Genomic DNA, 24,387 nt, shown 5'->3' on the forward strand with positions numbered 1-24,387 from the left:
TTTGGAGACGCGCACAAAATGACAGGGGTTAGATCAGGCACGGGCAAACTACGGCCCGGGGGCCATATGCGGCCCGTGAAACTTTTTAATCGGGCCCACCAAACTTGAAGAAATTATATTGATAGCAAGTAAGTCATAAAATAGCTGGATTTCATCATTTTTAGTGTTTTAAGAGTCGCTTTTTGTCAATTTTCAGTTGACATTAAGGCTGTGTTCAGACTGCAGGTGAATCTGATTCAAATCAGATTCCGTCTCAAATCTGATTTTTGGGGCTGACTGTTCACACTGCTTTCAGCAAGGGTCCAAATGGGATCTGGCTCTGTTCAGATTGGGCACACATCATTCTGGGGGTGTGGGCTGAAGGGGCGGAGCTTGCGGCAGACCTGTGGAGGCAGGTAGCGGCGGTTGCTGGAGGGGAACTCGTCGAACGGCTGCGCCCGTACGTAGCATCCCCGGAACGGCTCGGTGGAGACGACGTTGCTCAGCGCAGAGAAGGGCTCCTTGATCGGCGAGCAGAGGGAGGGAGGGTGGTCGCACACCTGCGGGGGCGAGCGAGGGAACAAAAGAGAGGGATGAGTTTTCTGACCCCAACGTCTAATGTCACAAGCGTTGATTTGTTTTGTTTTGTTTTCATTGACAAAGATATTTACAAAAACTTCAAGATGAGTCAGGAATCAGCACAACCATAGAATGTACGCAAACATATGCAGTACAACGTCAAATCAACTTTAACATGGAGTCAATGACAAGGAGAAGAGAGGCAAAAAGAGAAGGCACAGTAACATTTCCGGGATTCTGGAAACAAAAATTGTATTTTCAAGTATTTCTTGTCGTTCGCTCTTGCGACCACCAGGGGGCATCCGGAGCCCACGTTCGGCAAGACGACCATGCGAGGTGGGTGATGACTCAAGGCCCCTTCTGTTGGGAACCAAGATTTCCCATCAGCCCCGAACGCGTGTTTTTCCACAAACATCTCAACGGATGATGAAAAAAAAAATGTTTTTTTCATTTAATTTCTTAAAGAAAATCACGAAGCCGAGCCTCCAAGGAGGCGCTCGTGGATCAGACAATGAGGCAGGAATCTAAAAAAGACAGAGAGGGTATTTCAGTCTTCACCTCAGTGAGGATCTATAAATAACGCCCGTGAAGGCCACACGGAGCATCAAACGTCTCGAGCGCAACTCCGAAAAAAAAAGAAAAAAAGAAAAAGGCATACGTGTCTTTACACTGTGTGTACGTCGATGTACGCTTCCGCTCAAAGGGAAGAGTCGGGGATCAGACAGAAATAGTCAAATACTTCAGTGCTCATGGCAACAGAAGCACAAGTGATGGCTACTGGTGATTCATGCGTGCAGAGGTGATGAGAGACGGGGGAGGAGGAGGAGGAGGAAGGGGAGGAGGAGGAGAGTCGCTCGTTCCGTCCATAGCCGCCGCGACGTTTCGCCGCCATCTGCGCGACGAGCCGGCGAGGACGAGGGGGACGGCGAGCGAAGCCGTCCGAAGGTTGACTTCGATTTTTTTTTTTTTGCAACCCCGGCTTGAGAAATCATTTCAATAGCTTCTCTCATAGGCATTTAATCTGATATGTCCGAGAATCTCACTCACACACACACACACACACACACACACACACACACACACACACACACACACACACACACACACACACACACACACACACACACACACACACACACACACACACACACACACACACACACACACACACACAGAGAGCGCACGACCTCATCATCGAGGGTTACTCCTCCTCTCTTCTCCCACCCTCTCCCTCTCTCCCTCTCTCTGTGTGCTCAGAGTGTGGAGGAGAGCGCTGGCTCTGGTTAGTCAGTGCCGTGTGTAAAGTAGCCCACGCCAGTGCTTTAACGCACAGCGGAAATCTGGTTTGCTCCCAGCTGCTGCTACAGTAATTACTGTCCTGCGGTTGCTAAGAGATGCTTCCTTTGACTTTGTTTTTTTCCCCCCCCTCGCTTTCTTTTCTTCTCCCCTCCTTCCCTCTCCTCCGCCCCCGCCCTCCCCACCCGACTGCTAACACATGGCGTGTGTGTGTGTGTGTGTGTGTGTGTCAGAGGGAGAGAGAGAGAGAGAGAGAGAGAGAGAGAGAGAGAGAGGGCGACTTTGTTCCTTCTTTGCCTTCAAACACACCAAGTGGCGTAACGCACATCCAGGGCGTCTGCGGGGGAATGCGGAGGGACGGAAGACAGTGGAGAGAAAGAACAGAAGAGGAAAAAATGACTCTGTTGTAATCGTGCGTGCGTGCGTGTCAGCGTGTGTCTGTGTGTGTGTGAGGGAGAGAGAGAGGCCAAAGAGTCTGCCGAGGGAATGTCATAAACCAGCTCCAGCTGGAGAAATGCAGCGCAGAACTTAAAAAGCCAGATGACAGCTGTGTGTGTATGTGAGCGGACGAAAGAAAGAAGGAAGGAGAGAGAGAGAGAGAGAGAGAGAGAGAGAGAGAGAGAGAGAGAGAGAGAAAGAAAGGCGCGGGGGTTGGTGGTGGTGGGGTCGAAATGGGAAACAGACTTGCCTTCCCTTTTAAAGCGCTGGGCTAAGCCCCACTATTCAAAGGCATGCGTGGGGGCCGACGTGGAGCGGCGCTGACCCCAGAGAGGTGGCCGAGCGGCTGAGAGGCTCCCTGCACTGCAGGCCGAGGAGGCAAGAGGAAGCCTCGGATTTGGTGCGCGCACAAACCATTTCATGGAGAGAGAGAGAAAAAAAAAAAGACAGAACACACGCACGCGCAGAGACGCACTAGAGTCGTGTGTCTGTCTGTCTGTGTGTGTGTGTGTGTGTGTGTGTGTGAATGCTCCAGCGCCGCTTTTAAAAATCTGTTCCGCACCAATCCGGGAACAAAGTCCCATCCGGAGTTAAATCCCGAGCGCTTCTCGTCCCTTCGAGGAACTTCTGTTCACCTGGGTTGGGGCGGAAGGGGAAAAAAAAGAAAAAAAAAAGTTCCATGCGAGGCCGCGCTCCAATCACAGTGACAGAAGCAATGCGGTCCGACTGGACTGAGAGGCCTCGTGCACCATCGGAGAAACCCACCAATTGGCAGCGCTGAAGCAACGACGAGTCGAGTGCGATTCCAGTTGCGTCTCCTCCAGGGAGGACGACCAGTGTGTGGCATATAGGAAGGTCAAGGGGGGTCAGACCCCTCTGATTAACCCATGAGACCCCCCTGAAAGCCCTGATGCAAAATTTTAAGCGGGTCTCATATTTTTTTTTTTAAAACAAAAGAATAATTATATATCATTGTCCCTTAATGGGAACTAAAATGCCTTTAAGGTTCTGTCTAATCAGGGATGCAAATTATCGATTAATTCATTAATCGTTAGTTGATTGACCTTATCGATCGATTAACGATTAATTGATAACTGAGAACTTATATTTCACAAATAAAATGTGTAAGGAACACATTATTTAACGCTTCAATAATGTTGAGGGTCCAGTGTGACCCATTTTTACATTGGAGAACAGCAAAAACACCCTTAACATTTATCCTCTGACTTGAAATCCACTTCGAATGGGTCACATTTCAACTTTAAAAAAAACAAAAACAAAAAAAAGTAACTTGTTCGAGGTATCTACAGACCATCACAGTAGCTACAGGTGAATTGCTCTGTCCTGCCACTACACTGTTATTATGATATTACTGCCTGTGTCAAAAAATGTTCAATTAATTGCGACTCATTCAATTTAATCGATTAAATTCTTAATCGACAATTAATCGATAATCGATTAATCGTTAACAACCCTATGCCTAATCTTTTTTATACATATTATTCACAATTTTTTTTGCCAAGTGGAGACACCCGGGCCTGGGTCGGTCTGTGACATCACAGTGAGACGCCGTGTGCGTTTTAACTCGCCGCGTGCACGTAGCCGATGAAAGCGCGGCAGGCAGACAGGCGGTCGGCGAGGAGTGAATAAAGTCGGACTGGTTCGCGGCGAGAGGAACCAAAACCACCTGAACCACCATCATGCGCTCGTTATACAGAGAGAGAGTGAGAGAGAGAGAGAGAGAGAGAGAGAGAGAGAGAGAGAGAGCGCGAGCGTGGAAAAGCTCAACTCCCACAGCCCGGAGTGACCGTGAACGTGGGGGAAGCGAGCGCCTCGCCATTCTACAAGCAGGAAAAGGAGGAAGAATAAACTATTTATCCATCACAGAACTGCACCGTGTGAACGCAGACGCGGCGAACCGCTCTGAAGCTCCTGGCGTTTTTTTTTTCTGTTTTCTGAAGGGAAGCGTTGCGTCAATTTTTTTTTTTTTTTATTGGAGGAAAAGTTGCGGTTGTTAGCCAACGCCGCTCGGTGACCTTTGCGCCCGACTGATGAGTCTTCTGCCGTCGCGCACACACACACAACCGACACGCACTGCAGGCAAAACATGTGATCTCAGCCCCACTATGCATTAGCCAATCGCAGCGCAACGGGGGTTGGGGGGAGAGAGAGTCCAGCGCATGTGCAGAAAGTGCACGGCGGCCAATTACAGAGGGGGGGCAAGCAGTTTCATGCCTAATGCTAAATTAAGCTTTCTGGAAAAAGGAAGGGAGGCAAAGGGAGAGAAAAAACAAAACACACGTTCTTCCTTTAAAATTGACTTTCTTCGTCTTCTTCTTCTTCTTCTTTGTTCAGAGGTGCAGCGTCGCGGACGCCAAACCGCTCTTCCAGTCCGTGGGCGAGGCTGTTAAAGTGGACGGGCCAACAAAACTTCTGTGTACTGAACTGATAAGAGAAACTTCCTGCCAGAGCTAAATTAGAGGCGGATGTTTTTTTTCCTGAGGTTTGAAAAAAAAAAAAAAAAAAAGCACACATTCTACTTTGTACTTGCGGAAGGACTGTGGTTGTACAGCATAATTCCTGGCGGGGGGAGAGGGGGGGGGGGGGGTGTCATCGCAGCTGAGCCGGGCTGCTGCGACCCACCCACCTCCCCCTCCAATGAAGCCAAAATAAGTTGCATGTGCGCATTATGTGCACGCTGCCCGTCTGCGAGAGAGAGCAGGAATGCAGGAGGGCGAAAGACAAAAAAACAACCAAAAAAAAGAGAGAGGGAAGAAGCTTGCGACGGGCGACGCAGCTCGGCCTCGGCGGGCAGGATGTGGGTGAAGGGGGCCATCTTGAATGCATGTATAATCGCACGCACGCGGGAGGGCGGGTGCACGCGCGCGCACTCGTAGGAATGCAAGGCTAACGTGAATTCCAGGAAAAGGCCGAGAGAGAGAGGGAGAGAGAGAGAGAGAGATGTGGGAATCTCTGGATCTGATGGGGGAAACCAGACGGGTCTCGACATGGGAGACGCTTCCGTGCCGCCGGTGAGACAAAGCCACCCGCTCTGCTCGGCTTCCCTGGCGGAGACCAAGATCTTCTCTTCTCTCACCGCGGCACAAACCCGACTTGTTGTGTGTTGTGGTGTTTCTTTCTCGCGTCGCATCGCCTCCGACTTCACTTCTGCTTTTCTTTTTTTTTCTGCAGCCCGGGTCTCCGACCGCAACACTGGGATGCCAAATCACCATGGTGACACCCTCGGTGGCTCACTCACTGAACCTTGTGAACACACCCTTTCAACCCCCTCAAAGCACCCCCCCCCCCCCCCACACACACACACACACACACACACACACACACACACACACACACACACACACACACACACACACACCACCACCACCACCACCACAGCTACTGCCTAGCAACAGTGGTGCCACTGGATTTCCTGTACGTTCGGCTTGATTCTTTGTTACAGGAACTGGAAGGAGCTCTCTCTCTCTCTTTCTCGCCCTCCCTCCCCCGTTGCTCCTCTTGTCCACGACATACAGACATAGACATACATACAGGACCTTGACGCGCGGATGCCAGGCCACGTGCGATCGGCCACGACGGCACCCGAGCTGGGTGGCGTACCCGAGCAGAGAGCGGCAGAAGAGGCACTGCCACACTGCTGAGTTTTGGAATAAATAGAATTCCATCAACGCGCCTCGGCGAGGGCGTCGGCAGCGATAAATAATAGGTTCAAAAATAAAAAAAAATCTTTGAAGCTAATCTTGCCTTATGAGTCATCGTCAACAAAAGGCACCAATGATGGAGAGTCCAGTCAGTTAGGAAGCTGTTTGGATGCCTCTTATTTATGCTGATGGCGACCAACAGTCACCTCAGTGCCAATCGGACACCTGGAAGGAAAACTCAAAAACCAATCAAATCTACTTACAGGAAGTCCATCCTCTGGAGTGTCTCCTTCTCCGAATGTTCGGCAGCCTGTCGGAGAGAAGAAGGCAAAGGTGAGATGGCTGTATGGTCCACACCAACAGTTAGCAGAGTTATTATTACTCCAACTGAAGCCGTTACCAAAGCTTTTTCTTGGGTTTGGGAGTTTCACAAAGAAAAAACAGAAATAAACCCCAGAGACACAGATTCTATCAGGATCCCTTTTACGACGCAGGACGTGAAATTTAATTTTGCACCATCATGGTTCTTGAAGTCGACCCTTGGACTAAAATACACAAGGAAACACTTGGTTCCGGTCGGAAATACACAGGCAAGCCTCAGCGAGTGACATTAAAACATCAACCAGAAGCTTCCGCCTTGCACGAGCGTTTTATAGCCTCTGGTGGTTCCATTGATAAAAACGGGATTGACTTTTAATGAATGACGTTGTGAATGCAGAGCACAAGACTACATTATAGGAAGTTGACATCGGCTATGTCGCACACACAGGCGCGCACACGTGCGGGCGTCTGATTTGTTCAGAATAACCCGGAGTTCACTCACACGACGTCACATCGCGAAGCCTCAGACTAATGTGAGATTAAACAAGCCGGCCGAAATTCATGGCTGGCTTTCAAAGCAAAACCTAGAAGAAGACCGAGAGCTCCGTGATAGACTGAACTGTCCAGCACTGCCCCCCGCCCCCCAACCCCCCACCCCCAGGATCAGTAGCCGATCGTTTGAAACGTCTCCGGCTAAAACTGATCCACGTGTCTGATCGTAATCCAACCAAAACGCTCCAGCGCTTCTCGAAGCCAAGGCCTAATAGGGGAAATAAAAGCTGCCCGTGTCAATGGAGGCAGAGACGTTCATCAAATATGCATGTCTGGAGTAGTGGAACGCGTGACCTTCAACGGGGACGACTTGACTTCAGCCGTCAAGAGCTCGGAGGACAGAATCAAAGTGGCCACGCTGCAGTTTGTCACGCCGGACCATTTTGCTGCGTCGTGTCATTCCGGCGTTTCAAACCAGCAGCTTTTCTACGCACTTTGCTATAAATGTTAAAATCTAAAATACCAAAAAAAAAAACAGGAAGGTGGGCTGAGGGGTGGCAGTCAGCACATCAGCGCAATGACTGCAAGCTGCTGTCACCGCGCTGTCTGCTGTTGGAGGAGTTATCTTGGGCGGTATAATTATCTTGGGTTGTAGCTATAGCAACTGTTAGCTTACAGTGGTTTTCGGCGGAACGGGAGGCTTGCTGAGGCGCAGAGGTTGCACGCGGGGGTCGAGAGCGGGCCCCGCGAACGCTGGCAGAGAACGCACTCGACAGTGGACGTGCGCACGTGCGCGCCGAGGGCAAACTGCGAGTCCCGACGCCGCACTTTAACGTCACCACTTTAAAGAAACTGGCGGGGCTGCATTTACGGCCGATGCTGAAGGAGACAGACAGTTTTCATTTGGGGTGAACGCGTGGTTGGTCAGCAAGTGTTTCCTTTTTTTTTTCTCTTCCATTGGGGTCACTGGCGAGATGACCGAGGCCTCGGCGTCAATCAGTGTTTCTGCACTCGCCGAGAGTGGGAGGCTCCCGGCAAATTACAGCAGTGTGATCCGCCACTGGAAGACATGAGAACCCTGCGGGCCTGTGTTGTCAAGTCTGTCTGTCCGTCTGTCCGTCTGTCTCATGGAGAAGGAGCGTGCGTGCGTGCGTGCGAGCATTTTTCCACTCCAGAGACAAAAAGGCTTCCTGCAGCACGACTCTGGCAGTGCAGGGGCTGCGAAGCTGCCTGAGCCATGTGCTCGTCGTTGCCATGGTAACAGAGGGCTGCAAGACTGACTGACACACACACACACACACACACACACACACACACACACACACACACACACACACACACACACACACACACACACACACACACACACACACACACAAAACATATTCTCTCTCACTGCCTCTTCTCTCTCTCTCCATACACACACACACACACGCACTCACGCACACACACACACAAAAGTCCAGCAGCAGAACGATGCAACAGGAATACAGAAGAAGCTGCCTGCCTGAGCTGAAGAGAGGCATTACACAACACTGACAGAATACATAAGATGCCAAGAGAGGGAGGAGGGTAAGCAAAATAAGAGAGGGAGGGAGAGAGTGAGAAAGAGAGAGAGAAGCAGTAGGCAGGCTAAACTCGCCATCACCTCCATGGCTGACGTTTGCTGTAGCAAGCGTCTGGTGATGCCAAACAGATGCAACTCGTTTTTCGCAGTTTTTCAGTTTTTATTCCGCAAAATAAAAGCGACATTTCTAAAATTTCGACAAAGTACAATTGCGATTTGCGGGCGTTTCCTTTGAATGGCGTGAAGCGCACGAGCCGTGGTTCTCGTAAAAAAAAAAATTGCTTTTGTTTGTTTACGTTTGTTTTCTGTATTTTTATTGTTTATTACTTGCAAAAATTATTTCGTCTCCTCCGCCGTCCAAACACAACGCACTATTTTCATTGAAGTGAACTGGTCACATGACCCCGTACGTAAATGTGAAAAAGTCGTTCTGTGACACTTTTGCGATAAACCTCCATATCGATAATGTCTGTTTTGCGCAACTTTAGGGTAATGGAAACGTGAATGCGACAAAACGTGAAAGTCATCAAAGACCGACTCAAACCCTACACTCATGCTGGACAGGAAGCCACTGCGATTTCTTCATGACATTCTTTTCGCTCTCCAGCTTGAATTGAACAGTCAAACTTTGAGCAAAGCTATTTAAGAAGCGGCTTGACGCCCCCCCCGCCTCCGGATTACCTCCGACCCAGTCTTCACATGGACTCGTGCCCAGGAAGTGCCGTTCTCTGATAAACGCTTGTTGGCTAGAGGTGTCTGATGGCTGGCTGCGATAAGCCTTTCATGATACGTCCCACTGTACCTGTACTGTACTATACACAGGGCTCCCGCGTCCACAGACCGGAGGAGATTAAGGCTCCCAAAAGCAACGAGGGGTAGCGTGAGGTCCGGGTGGCGGGCGGACTGCTGAGGCAGCCATTTCTCCGCTAATTGGGTGAATTTGTAACCTTTGGCGCTGTACTGGAAAACAATGCTTATCTGGGGCAAAAGTCAATAACTTCAACAAAGACTCAACACAATCCAACTGTAACATCCAGAGCTGCTTTTTTCTCTGTCTGTGGTAAAACTGAAAGGGGGGGCAGTCATTTTTTTTTAAACACAACTAGTCAAGTTCTATGTGCAACAAAAACTTCCAGCTCCGCAGAGTTTTCCTCACTGCCGCTCTGCCTCCTAAACAAGTAACATTCCAGCTTGTCAGCTACAGACATTTCATCTCTTCCTGTTGAGCAGAACTTGTTTTGATTAGGTCACACTGGCTACGGAAAAACAAAATGATGCACAAAGGACGTCCTATGGATGACAGAAGCACAGAATCAACACCAGTTTAAAAAAACAAACAAAAAAACAAAAACATCCCTGTGCTGGTATCAGCACTGTGCATATGTAGAGACAGAAGTCCACTCTAGGGCTGCAACGATTCATCAACGTTGTCGACAACCATCGATAATAAAACTAGTCGACAATGAACTCCATTGTCGACAATTGTCGCCGGACATGTTTTTCCAGTGGAGTGAGCCATCTCACTTCATGACAATCTCTGCTGAGAGTCGCACATCTGCCGAGCGCTAGAGTATAGAAATATGGCGACGTCCCAGACAGCAGCTACGCGTACAAAAACTTCAAAAGTTCGGTAGCATTTTAACTTTTACAAAGCACGTCGGACAGTAGATGGAAACGGAGTCTAACTCGCCTCTGAAAGACATTCGCCTCTAAGCTAACAAGCGGACTGAGACGTCACAAACAAAACGCTTTGGCTTGAATGTACATTTTATAAACGTATTTTGGCTTTAAACGAGAGCTTTGACATTATGCCTGCCGTAAGTATTTTAAATTGAATGCATGCAGTCGGAAGAAGAGAGCCACCATGGACCCCCTTCTGCAAAAGAAGCGGACGTGCAGCCCGCAACAGGCGACTGAGGAGATACAGTGAGGGGAATGCAAACCTCTGTGTCACAAACCACTGGGAGCAGCGCTGCACTGTTCCCAGAGGTTACCTGGGTCTAGTCAGGCCCTGAGTGAGGGAAAAAAAAAAAAAAAAAACCCTCCCCACCTTGGCTGATGTCCTCGATGGCCCGGCGTATGCCGCGGTCGAAGGCACGGGCGTCGGCGGGGCTCTGGAACGTCAGCCCAAACTTCTTGTCGTTGATCCTCCAGTGGTGGAAGATGGGGGTGACCTTGTTGTACACGACATCCCTCTGCAGGACGCACTCCAGCACCACCTGGCAACACAACAGCACAGTGTGTGAGCAGTGAGATAAACCAACCCACCCACTCCAAGTAAAACCTCCTCGGTGTTCACACTTGATCATCCGATAGCAAAAGGAAGGAAGTCGGCGTTTACCTCGGACCATTACCCAGGGATTCTTTTTTTTTTTTTTTTTTTTGAACATCGACCTCTGAGTGGCTTGAATGAATGTCAAGGAACAATTGTAAGGAAAAGCTAAATCATCCAGCTACACAGCAACATTGAGGGAGGGCAGATGCACTGTTACACACAAAATCATCCATCACCTGAGATGAGATGGCAAAAGTTCTGCTGCTAACTCAGGCATCGGTCGACTAGCTCATGCAGTTAAATGACAAATGATATTTACTCAAATATTCACAATAAGTAATGGATACAAATCTAGGAATAAACTATTTTCTGGTGATTTTCTGGCCGTTATCATTTTTTTAATGACTAAAAGACCATAACAGAAAAATCTACAATAGAGAAATTGTGCCGCCATACTGCTAGCCCGGTATCCATTTCTTATAATACGTCCATGGTGTCGCCACGGGGGGTTGGGGGTTAGGGGGTGGGTAGGGACAGGGAAGGTGGTTGTGGTGGTGGATGAGAGGACGAGGGGAAGGAAATGGGGGGGGCTGTGCCTCTGGGGCTGATTGTGGCAGTGAGACTGTGAGGAGCCGGAGCAGGTAAGGTGAGCGCAGCAGAATAGACGCTGCTGCTGCTGCTGCTGCTGCATGGAGGGACGACACTCAACACCGCATTCCACCGTGCGTTTGGCGAAAAATAGGGGAGGAGCAGAAATGGAGACGGAGCTGAGGCTAAACACCTTTAATGGGAGACCGGCACGCAGGGAGAGAGGTGAGACGCATGGAGAGAGAAAGAGCGAGATGGCGTGAGTAGGAAAAAAAAACAACTTTAAATTGCCTGTAGAACCAGGAAGTAGAAAAAAAGCTCTTCAGGCTTCAGGCATTTTTTTTTTATAACGAGAAAAGAAGAGGAAGAGGCGGAAACTCCACCTCTTCTGGCGTCTCTTTGTCCACCAGACACGCCAGCATCTCTGAAACCGTGAGCGCTAGCAACGAGTTCTCATCACAGAGAGAAAGTTTAAGGCCCGCTTTAGTCAGAGGCGATGACGACGACAACGATGAATCTCTGGTGATGAGAAGCAGGCTGAAGTGGAGATTCCGTGTACTGTAATCCCGCCGGCCGGCTGGCGACCAATTGGAGCCGGCGTCTTTGGCGGCGTCACGGAGTCGGAGCCGGAGAGAGTGGGGGGGGGGGGGTAAGGGAGGAGAGCGGGAGAGATGCAGGAGGGAAGGGAGGCGAGAGATGAAGAGGGATTGGCTGCTATATGGGGAGTCAGCTGAGTCATCACCAGCACACTCTGTGCCGCATCACTGCACTTATAGACAGATTCCCTCCACCTCTCCCATCCATCTGGCTCCGCCTCCGTTTCCTGCTCTTTGAATACGCACACGCCCGCATACACCCCCCTCCCCCGATTCCTCTCGGGTCCCCACGCGCCCTCGATCACGTCTGTTTCACCATCCGAAACTCCGAATCTCTCAGATCCTGTTCGGACTGAGGGCCTCACTGTCCTGTCGTTGTGTATCGCGCTTCCGGATCATAATGAGAATTTTCTATCAGGCCGCGGGAGGATTTGACAACGGCAGTCATGTACATACTTCCCTTTATCGCCGCCTTGAAGGCGTAACAAACCCGAACCGGCCTTTCAGACACTCGGACGTTCGTCGCAACATCATGATTACGACATTAGAGGTCCCTCCAAAAAAATTTAAAATTTAAAAAAATTAAAAAAGAATCACCCCCAAAAAAAATCACCGGCCTTCTTCGTGCGGATTTCACCGCGCTAAACAGGAATGAGTTGAATCAAACAAAAAATAAAAAATAAAAGTGTGTTATTCAATGGCCGCTAAATGAAATCTTCTGGAGGGACGAGAAGGCAGCAATCACGGCGGCATCCCAGGCTTTTCTGCGCCTGACACTTCAATGGCAAACATGCAGATTTACGCTCTCATTACCGCAGACTGGGATTAGTCATGTGGGCTCAGCGGATCTGTTTCACATCTCCCACACGTTGGGAGCCCGAGACCAGAAGGTCACGAGCTGCTGCTGCTGCTGCTGCTGCTGCTGCTGCTGCTGCTGCTGCACGAGGATTAAGAACCTACAGACGCGGGAGGAGCTGAATGAGTTGCGCGTCGTCGCGCCAGACACAATTCATTAAGGCGAGTCGCACGATCGTGTCAATTCTTTCCATGACACAAAGAAGGTGTCGCTTTTAGACAGTGGATAAAATGCACTCTGCTGTGCTTTAGGTGATGTGCGGCTCTCGCCCCCTCTGGCCTCCTCCCATCTGTCGCTTCGGGGCTCATTGTGTGTTTTCCACGTCCGTGACCTGACATTCTTCTCTTTCAAGTAATCCGCCTTCTTCCTGATGATATCATCGTGCATCACGCAGCTCCGGCCTATTTTCAGATACCTGCGCCATGGAGGAAAGCCAAACAACCGCTTCCTGTGAGCGTGAGTGTGCGTGTGAACCAGAGAGAGAGAGAGACGGTGGGATCTTGATCTGGAGAGGAAGGGGAGGTGGTGGTGACGTCACCCAACAGAATGCATCATCGTTGGCTTTGCACCTCTTTGACTGTGCATGAATAATAAAGAAAAGACCAACAAAACCCAGAAATCCTGAGGGACGGAAACACATCAGGCGGCTTCCTTACCAATTTGTCTTTCAGCCGCTCGCCCTTGATGTGGAACTCCACAGTGGAGGGACTGGGGCTCGGGCTGGGGCTGGGACTGGGACTGGGACTGTGGCTGCAGGGACTGAGGTTGCTGCTGCTGCTTATGCTGCTGCTGCTGCTGCTGCTGCCGCCGCTGCCGCCGCTGTGGGTGCTGCCGCTGTCCTCCGCCCGGCTGCTGACCTTATAGACGGTGACGCAGCTGAGGCCTCCGCCACCCAGGGGAAGCCACCCACCGCTGGAGTCATCCCGAGTCATGACCACTGCTCTCACACGTGCATAACTGTCACTGTGAGGGCGGAAGGGGAGAAGCAAGAGAGAGAGGCGGGAGGGGGGGGGTTAGAAATGCTTTTAGTGATTATGATTAGCTGTGATGACAGTTTTACGTCGGGGTGCGCTTCTTGTGTTTCTTAGGTAACACTTCGTCATCATGACACACACACACACACACACACACACACACACACACACACACACACACACACACACACACACACACACACACACACACACACACACACAATACAAGATGCATCAAAGCGCCGCTGCGGCTCAGTAGTAAACGGGTTTCCAGGAACAGGAAGTGGACAAAATGACGGTGGGAAAGGCATCGCACGCTGGTGATTCATCGCTGCAGATGTTTTCCTACTGATGCGAAAACGCGGGGAGGTGTCCCCTGTGGCTTTAACGGCAAAAATCCCCTCCCAACATCCCCGGGAAAATCCAATTCTTTCATTCAACCAAGAGAGACGAATACAGCGAGGGTGAATCTGGAGGATTCATCGGTGTTCAGCGGGACTGATGGGGTTAATAGTGACAAAGTATAAAAGCAGTGCCGGAAATCCTCCTCCTCATCATCATCATCATCATCTGGCTGCAGTTTGTCTCTTAAACGCTGCAGCAGTCTTATTTTTCTTATCTCTTGGTGGTAGTTCCTGCTGGATCCAGTCTGATAAGATCCTTTGCTGGGACCTTGATAATCAGGCTTAAAGTGCATTTTAGGATACTGTGTGTCGGGGGGTGGGATCCTTCACCGTTTGATAATGGGTTTGTTTGGTTTCGAGTCAAAAAGGTAAATCCTGACTGAAAGCGCATTATATTTATGCGTATGATGTCACTTACTCGCGGCTACGATTTCTGAAGCACGAAGCTGCTGGTGGATGTTTAACCTCGGCCAAAGGGTGACTGACCATGTGGCCAAGATCAGGCTGCAGTTACTGCCGATTTCATCTTGCCTACAGCTGGTGGTTTATATCTGATTTTCACTGCCGCATTCCACTGCTGAGGTCACCCCCCCATAGTGGGCAGCCAGTGTCGGGGCAATGCAAGGCGGCGTCAAAAGCGGCGTTCAGACTGCAGGCAAATCTGATTCAAATCAGATTCCATCTCAAATCCAATTTTTAGGGCTGACTGACCACACTGTTTTAAAAAGTGTCCAAATGGGATCTGGCTCTGTTCAGACTGGGCCACATAAACTGAACGATCTGACGGGTTGCTGCAGCAACGACTTTGGAGCGACGAAGTCGTCCAGTGCGTGACGTCATATGATTGCGACAGAAGTAAAAATGAATCGACTTGACAGTCAAAACCGATTGTTGTGTTTCAGGAGCTGTTCACGCCGAGGCGCATCCGTCCAAATGCGATTTGAAACCACCTCCCTGCCACGGTTTCAATCCGTCTTGCAAAAATTGGATTTCATGAAAAAAAGAAAAAAGAGCCTTTTCGGTTTCAATCTGGATTTTAGCTGGCAGTGTGAACACAGCTAAAGTGGTCTAAATCTGCATTATTGAAGGGCAAATTAAAAACACTGTTTTGACCTGCAGTAACATGAAGCGGCAACAATAAAAGTGAAATACTCAAATGTAAAAAAGAAAAGTTCAAATTGAACAGTGGAAAATATCAATCACACACTGTCCGTGCAGATATGGACTCCTGCATTCGGAAGACACATTTGGGCCTTTTATCGCTGGAGATTTCATTCCGCTCCCCTCGCCGTCGCTCGGCTTATTTCCCTGATTAGATAGCCACGGCAGGAATCGAGCCACCGGAAATGACAAAGGTCAGGGCGTGCTGAGGGCAGCATATTGCAGGAACTCCTGGTAACACATTAAAAGACCAGGCACAAGATGGGACGGTTTACAGGAACACGTAAAGGACTGCAAAGAATGCGAGTGCTGGACGTCTTCACGTGACACGTTGCCCTCTGGCAAACGTCCTGCCTGACCCGTTAGGATAACCCCCACGGTGTCAACAGTGACGAAACAGTATGGAAGATTATTTAAGGGACGCAAGGGTGAAAGGCGGATGACTGCTGAGTGTGAAGTGTTCCACAGTGAGCAAGCGGCTTCATTCCAACTCTGCTCTCAACTTGGTTTGAGTCAACAAGATAATTCTTTGGCCTCGTGCCTTCCATACCCGGAACAAAAACCCCGGTGCCCACCTCAGTGCTAGAAGTGCTGTTGAGACTGAACACCTGGCAAGAGCGGAGCAAAGTTCTTACGCCCTCTGAGATTTATGAGTGTGATAAACACGGGTAGGGTCGGGGGGGGCGAGCAACGCAGAGCCGACGCCCTCTCCTGCAAAAAGCCCATCGGTAAGAGGTGTGCAGGGTTTTACCCTTTCACCGACGACTTCAAATAGCAACTTGGAACTTTCAACCATACGACTGAATGTTCCCATTGGTGCAATTTTTGCTGCGTCAGCATGGCAGGTTAACGGATCGGCATCTCACAAAACTGTCCATGATCCTCAGTTTACAGCCTTTAATTCATAAAAGCCACTCATCTGCCTAAGTGAGTTGACGGCAGCTGTTAATGCACTGCGGCATTAATGGTTAACCAAACCGGGGTGTGTAACTGTACTTTATATCACGTACGTATGTGTAGAATGAACAGGAAGAGGAAGAGAAGGGGAGCAGAGTCCAAACGCACACGCGCAGGCACTCTCACCTATTTGTTAGCTAACGGCAAACGGCGCAAGGGAAACGCAGGTGTAAAGGCCTTTCTGTCGTCGTTGCACAAAAGCGGCCGTCCTTCCTCATCGCCGCGTCTCATTGCGACACACTCGACTTCTCAAAATGGAACACAAATTCATTCCCGCCACTCACGTCGACGACCTGATGGCGGATTCTGGGGAATTGCGAGCGCGAGAGCCGCTCCTGCAGCGGAGGAGCGCTAACTTTTTACATCAGGCCCTGGGAGAATGAAATACTTCTGCCGCCGTTACCACCCCCCCCCCCCCCAACCCCCCCTACACACACAATAAAGGATGTGGGGGTGATGGGTGCAGGAGGGGCTGTCAATCAGCCAAGGGTCCCTGGGGTGAACAGAAGGCAGGTGGTGGTGTCACTCAGCCATGACCAGGGCACAATGACCAGGGCCTGACCCTTCAGTCCCACCATCACACACATGCCGGCAACCATGACACTAACAGGGAAGCGGGTCGGTGGGGGTGTGGGGGGTAGCAAAAAAAAAAGGAAGTGCAGTCGACTTTGTATTCTTGAATTTTGCTTGCAGCTTTAAATACCCGCATTTCCGCAAGAAGAGAAATCATGACGGCAAAACTGCTCACAACCTGTTCAAGGTCCAGTGTGTAGAGTTTTTAAGGAAGCCTGCCTGACAGCACGTTTCATAAGGCGGCGCAAGATGGCAGCTAACTAGGGGAAAGATTCTATTGCTCCATGTACACTCTTAGAAATAGTGTATTATGGGTAAACTGTTCTATGGGTAGGAAAACCAACTTACTTTTATTGCAGAGTGAGTAAACACTTCTGTTAATGTATTTCTGGGCAGTATGTTAAACTTTTACCAATATAAAAATCATAAATCAAGGCAAATTTTACACACTGGACCCTTAAATGTTCTTCGACAAGAACAAAAATATGAATTGTGCATCGAGCCTCCCTCCCACCCTCCCCAAGTGGAACTTATTGCGACGCACCGAGACAGACGGGGGGTTCAAAATGGGACAGCGGAGACAAAGGCCGGCCTCCACGCCCCTCGCTGGGAGCACACAGTCGGCTGGACACACAATCGAGAGCGGAAGCAGATCAGCTGGCCTGAGCTGGCGTGCAGTGGAGGGGTGGGTGGGTGGGTGGGGGCGGTGCACATCGAGAGAGAAAAGGAGCCCCCCACTCCAAATGATTTCAAGTTATTCTGCTGGATGACTGACTTTATTTCCGACCGAAGCGGGGGAGGAGAGGTGGAGGGAGGGGTGGCTTTGTAGTGAGGAGGGGAGGGGGGCTAGAGGGGAGGGGTGATGGTGGCTACTGGTGAGAACACGGTGCGCACCAATGTGACGCCCGACGGCTCCGACTAGTATCACAAAACAAGCTTTTCAATGAATAAATGGCGCAGTGAACTGGTGGCCTTTCTGTTACTGTACATTGCAGACGTATTATTCCGTCCGTCTGACCACCGACTGCTCGTTGATCTCGGTGGAGGCTGGGGGGACCTTTTGGACAGTTCCTGGCACCACGTGAGGGGCTAACCCACTTTCTTACATGGTTGCACCGCAGGCGGCGGGGAAAGAAAAAAAACAAAACATTTTAAGTTTGTAAAATCCTCCGCGAGACACTTTGCAGCTCGCACTTCAAGAGTGGAGACTCTCCAGGCGCAACAGGAACCATGTGATTGGTATGCTGTTAAACCATTTAAGTCATGGAAACAAAGCACACGGCTGCGGAGCGTTGCAACAGTACTCATCGAGCTTTTCAAAAGGAAAGAAAAAAAGAAGAGAAACTGATGGAAAACAAAAAAATCAAAAAATTGGACCAACTGCTCAAATGGGTTTTGTATGCGACACGGGAGTTCTAATGTTAATTTGAGGGATTAAAGTGGGATATTTATGTTGGAAAACGAGTTGTCTTGGGTCCGTAAAGACGCTATAAACCACAGTAGAGGAGAAGAGAAGACACGTGTGATCCAGAGGCAGCCCTCCTTCGCCCGGAGGCCGGCTGATCCTGTGTTTGGTGGAGAAGGGGGATCCTGGGACAACCGTTTCTTAAGCTGACAAAGTGGCCGTTTGTCTGCCGCTCCAGCTCCAAGGCTCACTGGGCTCCAGCGGGCCATCGTGCTTCGCCCCAGCCCTCGGCCCCCGGGGTTTCGCCACGCCATAGCGAGCGGCGGAGCGGAGGCGAGGCCAGGGGTACGGCGGCGGCGGCGAGGTATTGAAAGAAAAACAGAGAGGAGAGGAAGAGGGACGGAGAGAAGGAGTGCGGGAGGAGAGAGGGAGAGAGAGAGAGAGAGAGAGAGAGTGAAAGGATGTGGCTTGAGCCCTGGGGGCCGGCCAAGTCACCCTCCCTTTCCTCCTCTCCATCGCCCCCTTCCAGCCAACCCCTCCCTGACTGGCTGCCTGTCTCCACACAATGGCCGCTTCTCTGCTGAAATTTCACGTTATTGGATCCCAGGCCTGGAGTTTTGTCCTCCCACAATGACCAGGCAGCGGAGCATGCTGCAGGGGAGACACACTCTGCAAGTTAAAAGCTCGAAAAAACCATTCCTCCTTTCATTAGCATCAAAAAAGGGGAGAAAGTCCCCCCCCTCCGCCACATCTACCTCTTTTTATTCCATCACCCCTTTTTCTACACACACACACACACACCCCGTATCAAAACCAGGGGAAGGCTGTCAATTCAGTGAAGCTCCGCTAGTATACTTTGTTTTGTAGGATTTTTTTTTTTGTCTGAGCAGAAGGGGTGTTAAAATATCACTCAGAAAATAAACACAAGCTACTTAGCCCAATCCGATTCTTTAGATTATCCTCCAAAAGGAAAGCACTCACTCGGAAAATAGAGCTGAGAATATAAGAAGGCTGAAAAGCTGCACAGTGGCAAACCCCGCGTGCACGGCGTGTGGATAGCCGGACAAAATACAATATTTTTAGCTCTGGTAAACTTTCAAACAGATGGGGAAAAGTCAATATTCACGAAAAAAAAATTAAGAAGCTATGAGAGTATAATTCATCCAGAAATGAAAGGAAAAGTTGCAGTAGTTTAAAGTGGAGCGGTTCCCCTCACCGCGATCACGCCTCAGTGAGGAAATGGATAGCATGCAATCTGGGACTCGACCGTCAATTCCAGCAGTGCATCTAATCTGAACAGTGCAAACTAGCTGGCCAATTAGCCACGGTTCAAATCCCTTAAATACCCAGTGGCAAATTCAAGGGCACAGACATGCTAAAGCGCGCGCGCACACACACACACACACACACACACACACACACACACACACACACACACACACACACACACAGATGTATTGCAAATTACAACAAGGCCGGGACGACACGTGTTTTAAGTGTTCTATGTGATAGCCATTAATAAAAGTGAAGCCACGGCGGGACAACGGCGACTGCGAAAGGCGGCCGGCAGCGTCACGCGGCTGCTGGGGATTTTTTTGTTGCGATGAAAACTGATACGCTGGCTACAGAGAGAAAAGCAAAAGAGAAATTTGCCCTCTCTCTTCTCCACACTTCAGGCTACTGGTGAGTCATCACCCGAACAAGAACATTCATCTTAGCTAGCAACTGACTCAGTGAAAAAAAAAAAAAAAAAAGAAGAAGAGAGAAACAAAGAACAAACCTACTCGCACCAACTTCGCCGCCATCGAGCTTCCGATAACGACTACTAGATGAGCGCGTATTAAGAGATGGTGCTTACTAGCAGCATGTGTTATAGATGGCAGCAGCTAGAGCACAATTCCATTGAAGAATCGTAGCCAGCAATAAAGTAAAAAAAAAAAGAAGAAATGCTTACTTAGACATGTTTTAAACATGGATTCTTTACCCGCCCCCGTATTACTGGACTGATCCCATCAACAACGTTCAAAGAGCCACTGCTGCCTGCCACTACAAATCAACAGTCCCATATACATATCAAATGCCAGAAAACTATCCTCACATCAATCAAGTCCACATTTTGACTTAATCTTAATTTGAACCACAAGTGTTTGGAAATTAAAACCTTGCGCTTGGGGGTTATGAGAAAGCGAGAGAGAGAGAGAAAAAAAAAGAGGAACCACAAATTTTTTACTGCCGCTTGCGTCTCTGCTCCTCTTTGATGCGACCGAGGTCCCCAGGGACCCAGGCATCGGCTCCTCCGTTACTCTCAACACATCTATGGAGCAATTTGGGAAGCATAAACCACCAAACCATGATGGTAGCGATTGGATTTCAAGAAAAAACTGTTGTGACAAGTTCTGAACCGCCGCAGCATGCCCCGTTGGCGGGAATAACGGACCAGAGACGCAGAATCTGTCCTTCTTAAAAACACAATGACGTCCACGTGCAGGAAGCTTCCCATTCAATCGCTGCCTGCGGAGCTTGACGGAATCAATGAGCCCTTTGGGAAAACGCCGAAGCTCGTTCAAATTCTAAATGCAGACGTACCACGAGAAAAAAAAAATAAAAATGTGCCCAAATGTTACAGAGTAGGCAAAAAACAAACCATCATCTCATATTTTAATCCCAGCTGAAACCTTGACTGATTCATCTACTGTATTGTATAACATGAGGCTGCCTTCACTTATTCACTTACTCATCTAGGATGCGGGACTATTTCTTCCAGGAAACACATGCCAAATGTTCCCTGAGAAATAACACACACACACACACACACACACACACACACACACACACACACACACACACACACACACACACACACACACACACACACACACACACACACACACACACACACACACACACTTAAACAGAACCCCCTTCCTGTTTTTCAAAGCGTTTGGAGACTCAATCAAAGACACAAGGTTTAAGATTTACATCTGCGCCCTTTTATGTTGGCGGCCTCGCAGGAAAGAACCATCCCAGGCCAGCTGCAGCCAGGAACTCACAAGGCTCAGCCGTCACACTCCGGCATGCCGCACAACAGAAAACAATATCTGCAGTTCACATAGTTAGCGCTAAAAGCGCTTCTTAAGGGCACTGAGACGGCGAGTGTGAACAGAGGCCTACTTTGATGACAAGCAGCAGACCAGCCCTGATGCCTGGATGTGCTAACGGAGGCAAAAAAAATTGCAAGTTTTTGAAGGACTGCGACGGTAACCACATGACCATAATACCGCAGTCATGTGACGCTACAGCAGGCTCGAGATTAGAGGTCATGTTAACCGAATATTTTCTGTGGCTGACATTTTTTTTTTTGTTTTTTTTTTTGACAATGAGGTTAAAGTTGAAGGCCATCCGTTATTCCAATGAATTGTAATCATTTGGTAGCAAATGTCAGGAGGGTTTTTTTTTTTCTCCAGCCAATACAAAATGTCACAGAAACAAAGTTTCCTCATAAAGGCTAATCATTGTGTTAACATTGGTTCAAGAGGGCCAGATGTGGAAGAGAATGAAAGACGAGCAGGTGGCACCGTGGAAAATAACGTGAAGCTAGAATAGAGCTCGACAATAGTGGAAGTAAGTAGCTACATGGGACACTTTTGTTTTTCAGTGTGTGCGAACAAAAATATTCATTTGTTGGGGCCGATCTTTAGTAAAATTCTTGTCGGGAGAAAAAGCCTGAGAAAAATGGGGAAGTGCCAAATTTAACACAGAGCGCAATGTGTGACCACATGAAAAGTAAGTGCACGGTCATTATTAGCTGTTCAGCCTCTCTCTTTAGTCCAGCCAATGGGCTGGACCTGGTTCCAACAAGTATTTTGAAATTCTGTCTGAGTTCAAGCCGGACTTGACCAACTGTGATTGGAAATATAGAGCAAAAGTAAACAGAACACTGGTTTTTATTCTCTTCATTGTTAAAGCAACAGTTTGCTTCCACCAAGCAATGCATTCTGATCGTCATTTGAAAGTGTGCAAAGGTGAATCGTTTTTTTTTGTATATGTGTATAGTTTACCTGCAGGAGGCAGCAATGCATGCATCGGTGCCTCGGTGATGAAAAACAGAAAATAAAAGTAGAAGAACTTCTCCTACGTACATGGCAGGTAAGACCACGGTTGTTGAGATATTAACAGCAGGTAGAATCTGGCAACAGCAACAATTTCACGGCACACACACAAGACATCTCAGTTTAAGTTTCTCTAAAAAAAAAAAAAAAAAAAAAGAATCAGTTTCAGGCTAGGCCCATTCACTACTCACCACAGACTGTCTCTAAGCTACATTCTATTTCAGACAATTTATGAAACTCTTATGAAACAGATTACTACGACAGATAATAATTGATAATGGATTTTTTTTTCTGTCCCTGTGCGTCAAAATGAAGGACAATCAGAAGGTTCGACACAGCCTCTGCAGTCAGTGGAACGCCGTCAATGGCCAGTGGACGGGTCCAAAACACGTCTCCCGATTGGTCAGCGGCTTCTGCCTGAGGCAATATAGGATCAACAGAGGCCAGCTAGCGGATAAAGCGACCGTCAGACGAGGGAGAACAAATGTGTCAACCAAATGCTACATTCACTGTTGAACTGATAATGACTGATTTATTTCACCAGCTCTCCAAAGAGTCAACAAGAGTCAAGACTAGATTAGACCGGTGTGTGAAATGAAAGAGGCCAACTTCAAGAACAAGATGTTGTTGATATTTACTCTCAGCTTTACATTTTGCAGGTACAGATGCTAGCATGCCACTTCACACTTAAAATTTCTTTGTAAGCAGATTTCTGCAACGAAGCAGCCATTGTGTGAAGCTCTACAGAATTTCTACACAATCTACTCTGTAGTAGCGCATCACCGGAGTGAACCATCAACTGCTGTCACTACACTGCGGGAGTAATTTTAAGGCTGTTCTGCAGCAAAGTAAAGGCTAGCATAACTTACAAGCATAATTAGGACAAACTCTGGTTATGTGGGAGACGGTCAGTGTGGTTAGGAAAAGCTGGAGGCACAACTCGAACCACGCAGCTCAACAACACAGCACAGAATGGATTGACATCGAGCTACTCGGCATTCCCTGGCTTCCTGTGATGATAGTTCTCGCCATTTTGCCTAATGAAGCAGATTTAATCAGGTTGTAATAAAAAAAATACAACTTGTGAGGGTCGTACACGAGACTAGAACTGGTCTAAACTTTGGAAATTTGGATTAACTAGGGTGGCCTGGCGGACATTTTAATAACACTATGGAATTGCATTCCTTGGAAAATAGGCTTTGTTTGTCACATAAATCCCTACTATAAATGACACAGCAAAGCATCTTGTTTTCCACTTTGAGTTCAAATATTTTTCAGGCCAGGTTGTTGTTCAATTTAATTGGGCAAATGTTTTTGGGCAGGTTCTTCTTTCACAAGTAGGGAGCGAGTCTTTGATATATGCTCTTAACACACCGCAGACATTTATGCTGGTTTATGCTCACACCAAAAATACACAAAGAGGAAATGAAAATTATAAGAGAGAAGTGACTCAGGTTTAAAATATACATGATCCAGGCCTAATTCCGGCCATGGGAATGGAGCAGCTTCATACAAGGCCTGTTCAGCATGTTGACTTTTCCCAGTTACAATCCGAGCCAGACATTTAGCCACCGGATGATGCCTTTTACAAAAGAATATTGTACACGCAAAAAAAGCATGCAGTAAAAAGGAAATATGCAAAACAGCCTTAACGACTGTTGACCTTTTACAGAAAATGTGGTGAACTGAAAAGGTCTCACGGCAGCGTTTACATTTCACAGTACGTGTACATCTTAGATTTGATAGAAATTGTCAAGAAAAAAAAGAACACTTTGGTACATCTGCACAACACACCCATTTCATCTGTATCTGAAAACCACTGTCACAAGCCAGCACTTCCCCATAAGAATACAGAAGCAAAACTAAGGATGTGTTCAGCTCAGCAGACTTTGGCAGAGGGCTGATACATCTGCAGCTGAAACCATCGCTAGTAAAGTGTTTACAGAGGTCATATCGAAAAAGGAGTAATTATCTGTAATAACACTAAACTGTTAAAAACAAAGAAGAAAACAGGAAGAAGAAAAAAATCTAAGTTAACATAAAGGCCACAGGATGCAGCCAATTACCCAGGCTATAAAGTAGTGGCCCTAACAGCTGAAGAAGCTGTCTCCCTTTGTTGTTCCGCTACATGATAGGGGTAGTTAAGGAGGAATGT

General features: G+C 48.5%; 1 protein-coding gene across 1 annotated transcript in view; it reads right to left on the minus strand.

Moving 5' to 3' along the window:
- The window catches only part of spred1 (sprouty related EVH1 domain containing 1), a 33,070-nt gene that overhangs the window by 5,055 nt on the left and 3,628 nt on the right, over nucleotides 1-24,387 (minus strand). The window contains exons 2-5 of the mRNA XM_076017670.1: nucleotides 13,306-13,612; nucleotides 10,385-10,553; nucleotides 6,218-6,264; nucleotides 384-539 (exon numbers count right to left, since the gene is read on the minus strand). Coding sequence (XP_075873785.1) covers nucleotides 384-539; nucleotides 6,218-6,264; nucleotides 10,385-10,553; nucleotides 13,306-13,612 — 679 coding nt within the window. The remainder of the gene's footprint in view (nucleotides 1-383; nucleotides 540-6,217; nucleotides 6,265-10,384; nucleotides 10,554-13,305; nucleotides 13,613-24,387) is intronic.

The sequence above is a fragment of the Nelusetta ayraudi genome, unplaced genomic scaffold (genome assembly GCF_046127955.1).
Source record: "Nelusetta ayraudi isolate G7.1 ecotype Tasmania unplaced genomic scaffold, CSIRO-AGI_Nayr_v1 ptg000007l, whole genome shotgun sequence".
In the NCBI taxonomy this organism is placed as follows: domain Eukaryota; kingdom Metazoa; phylum Chordata; class Actinopteri; order Tetraodontiformes; family Monacanthidae; genus Nelusetta; species Nelusetta ayraudi.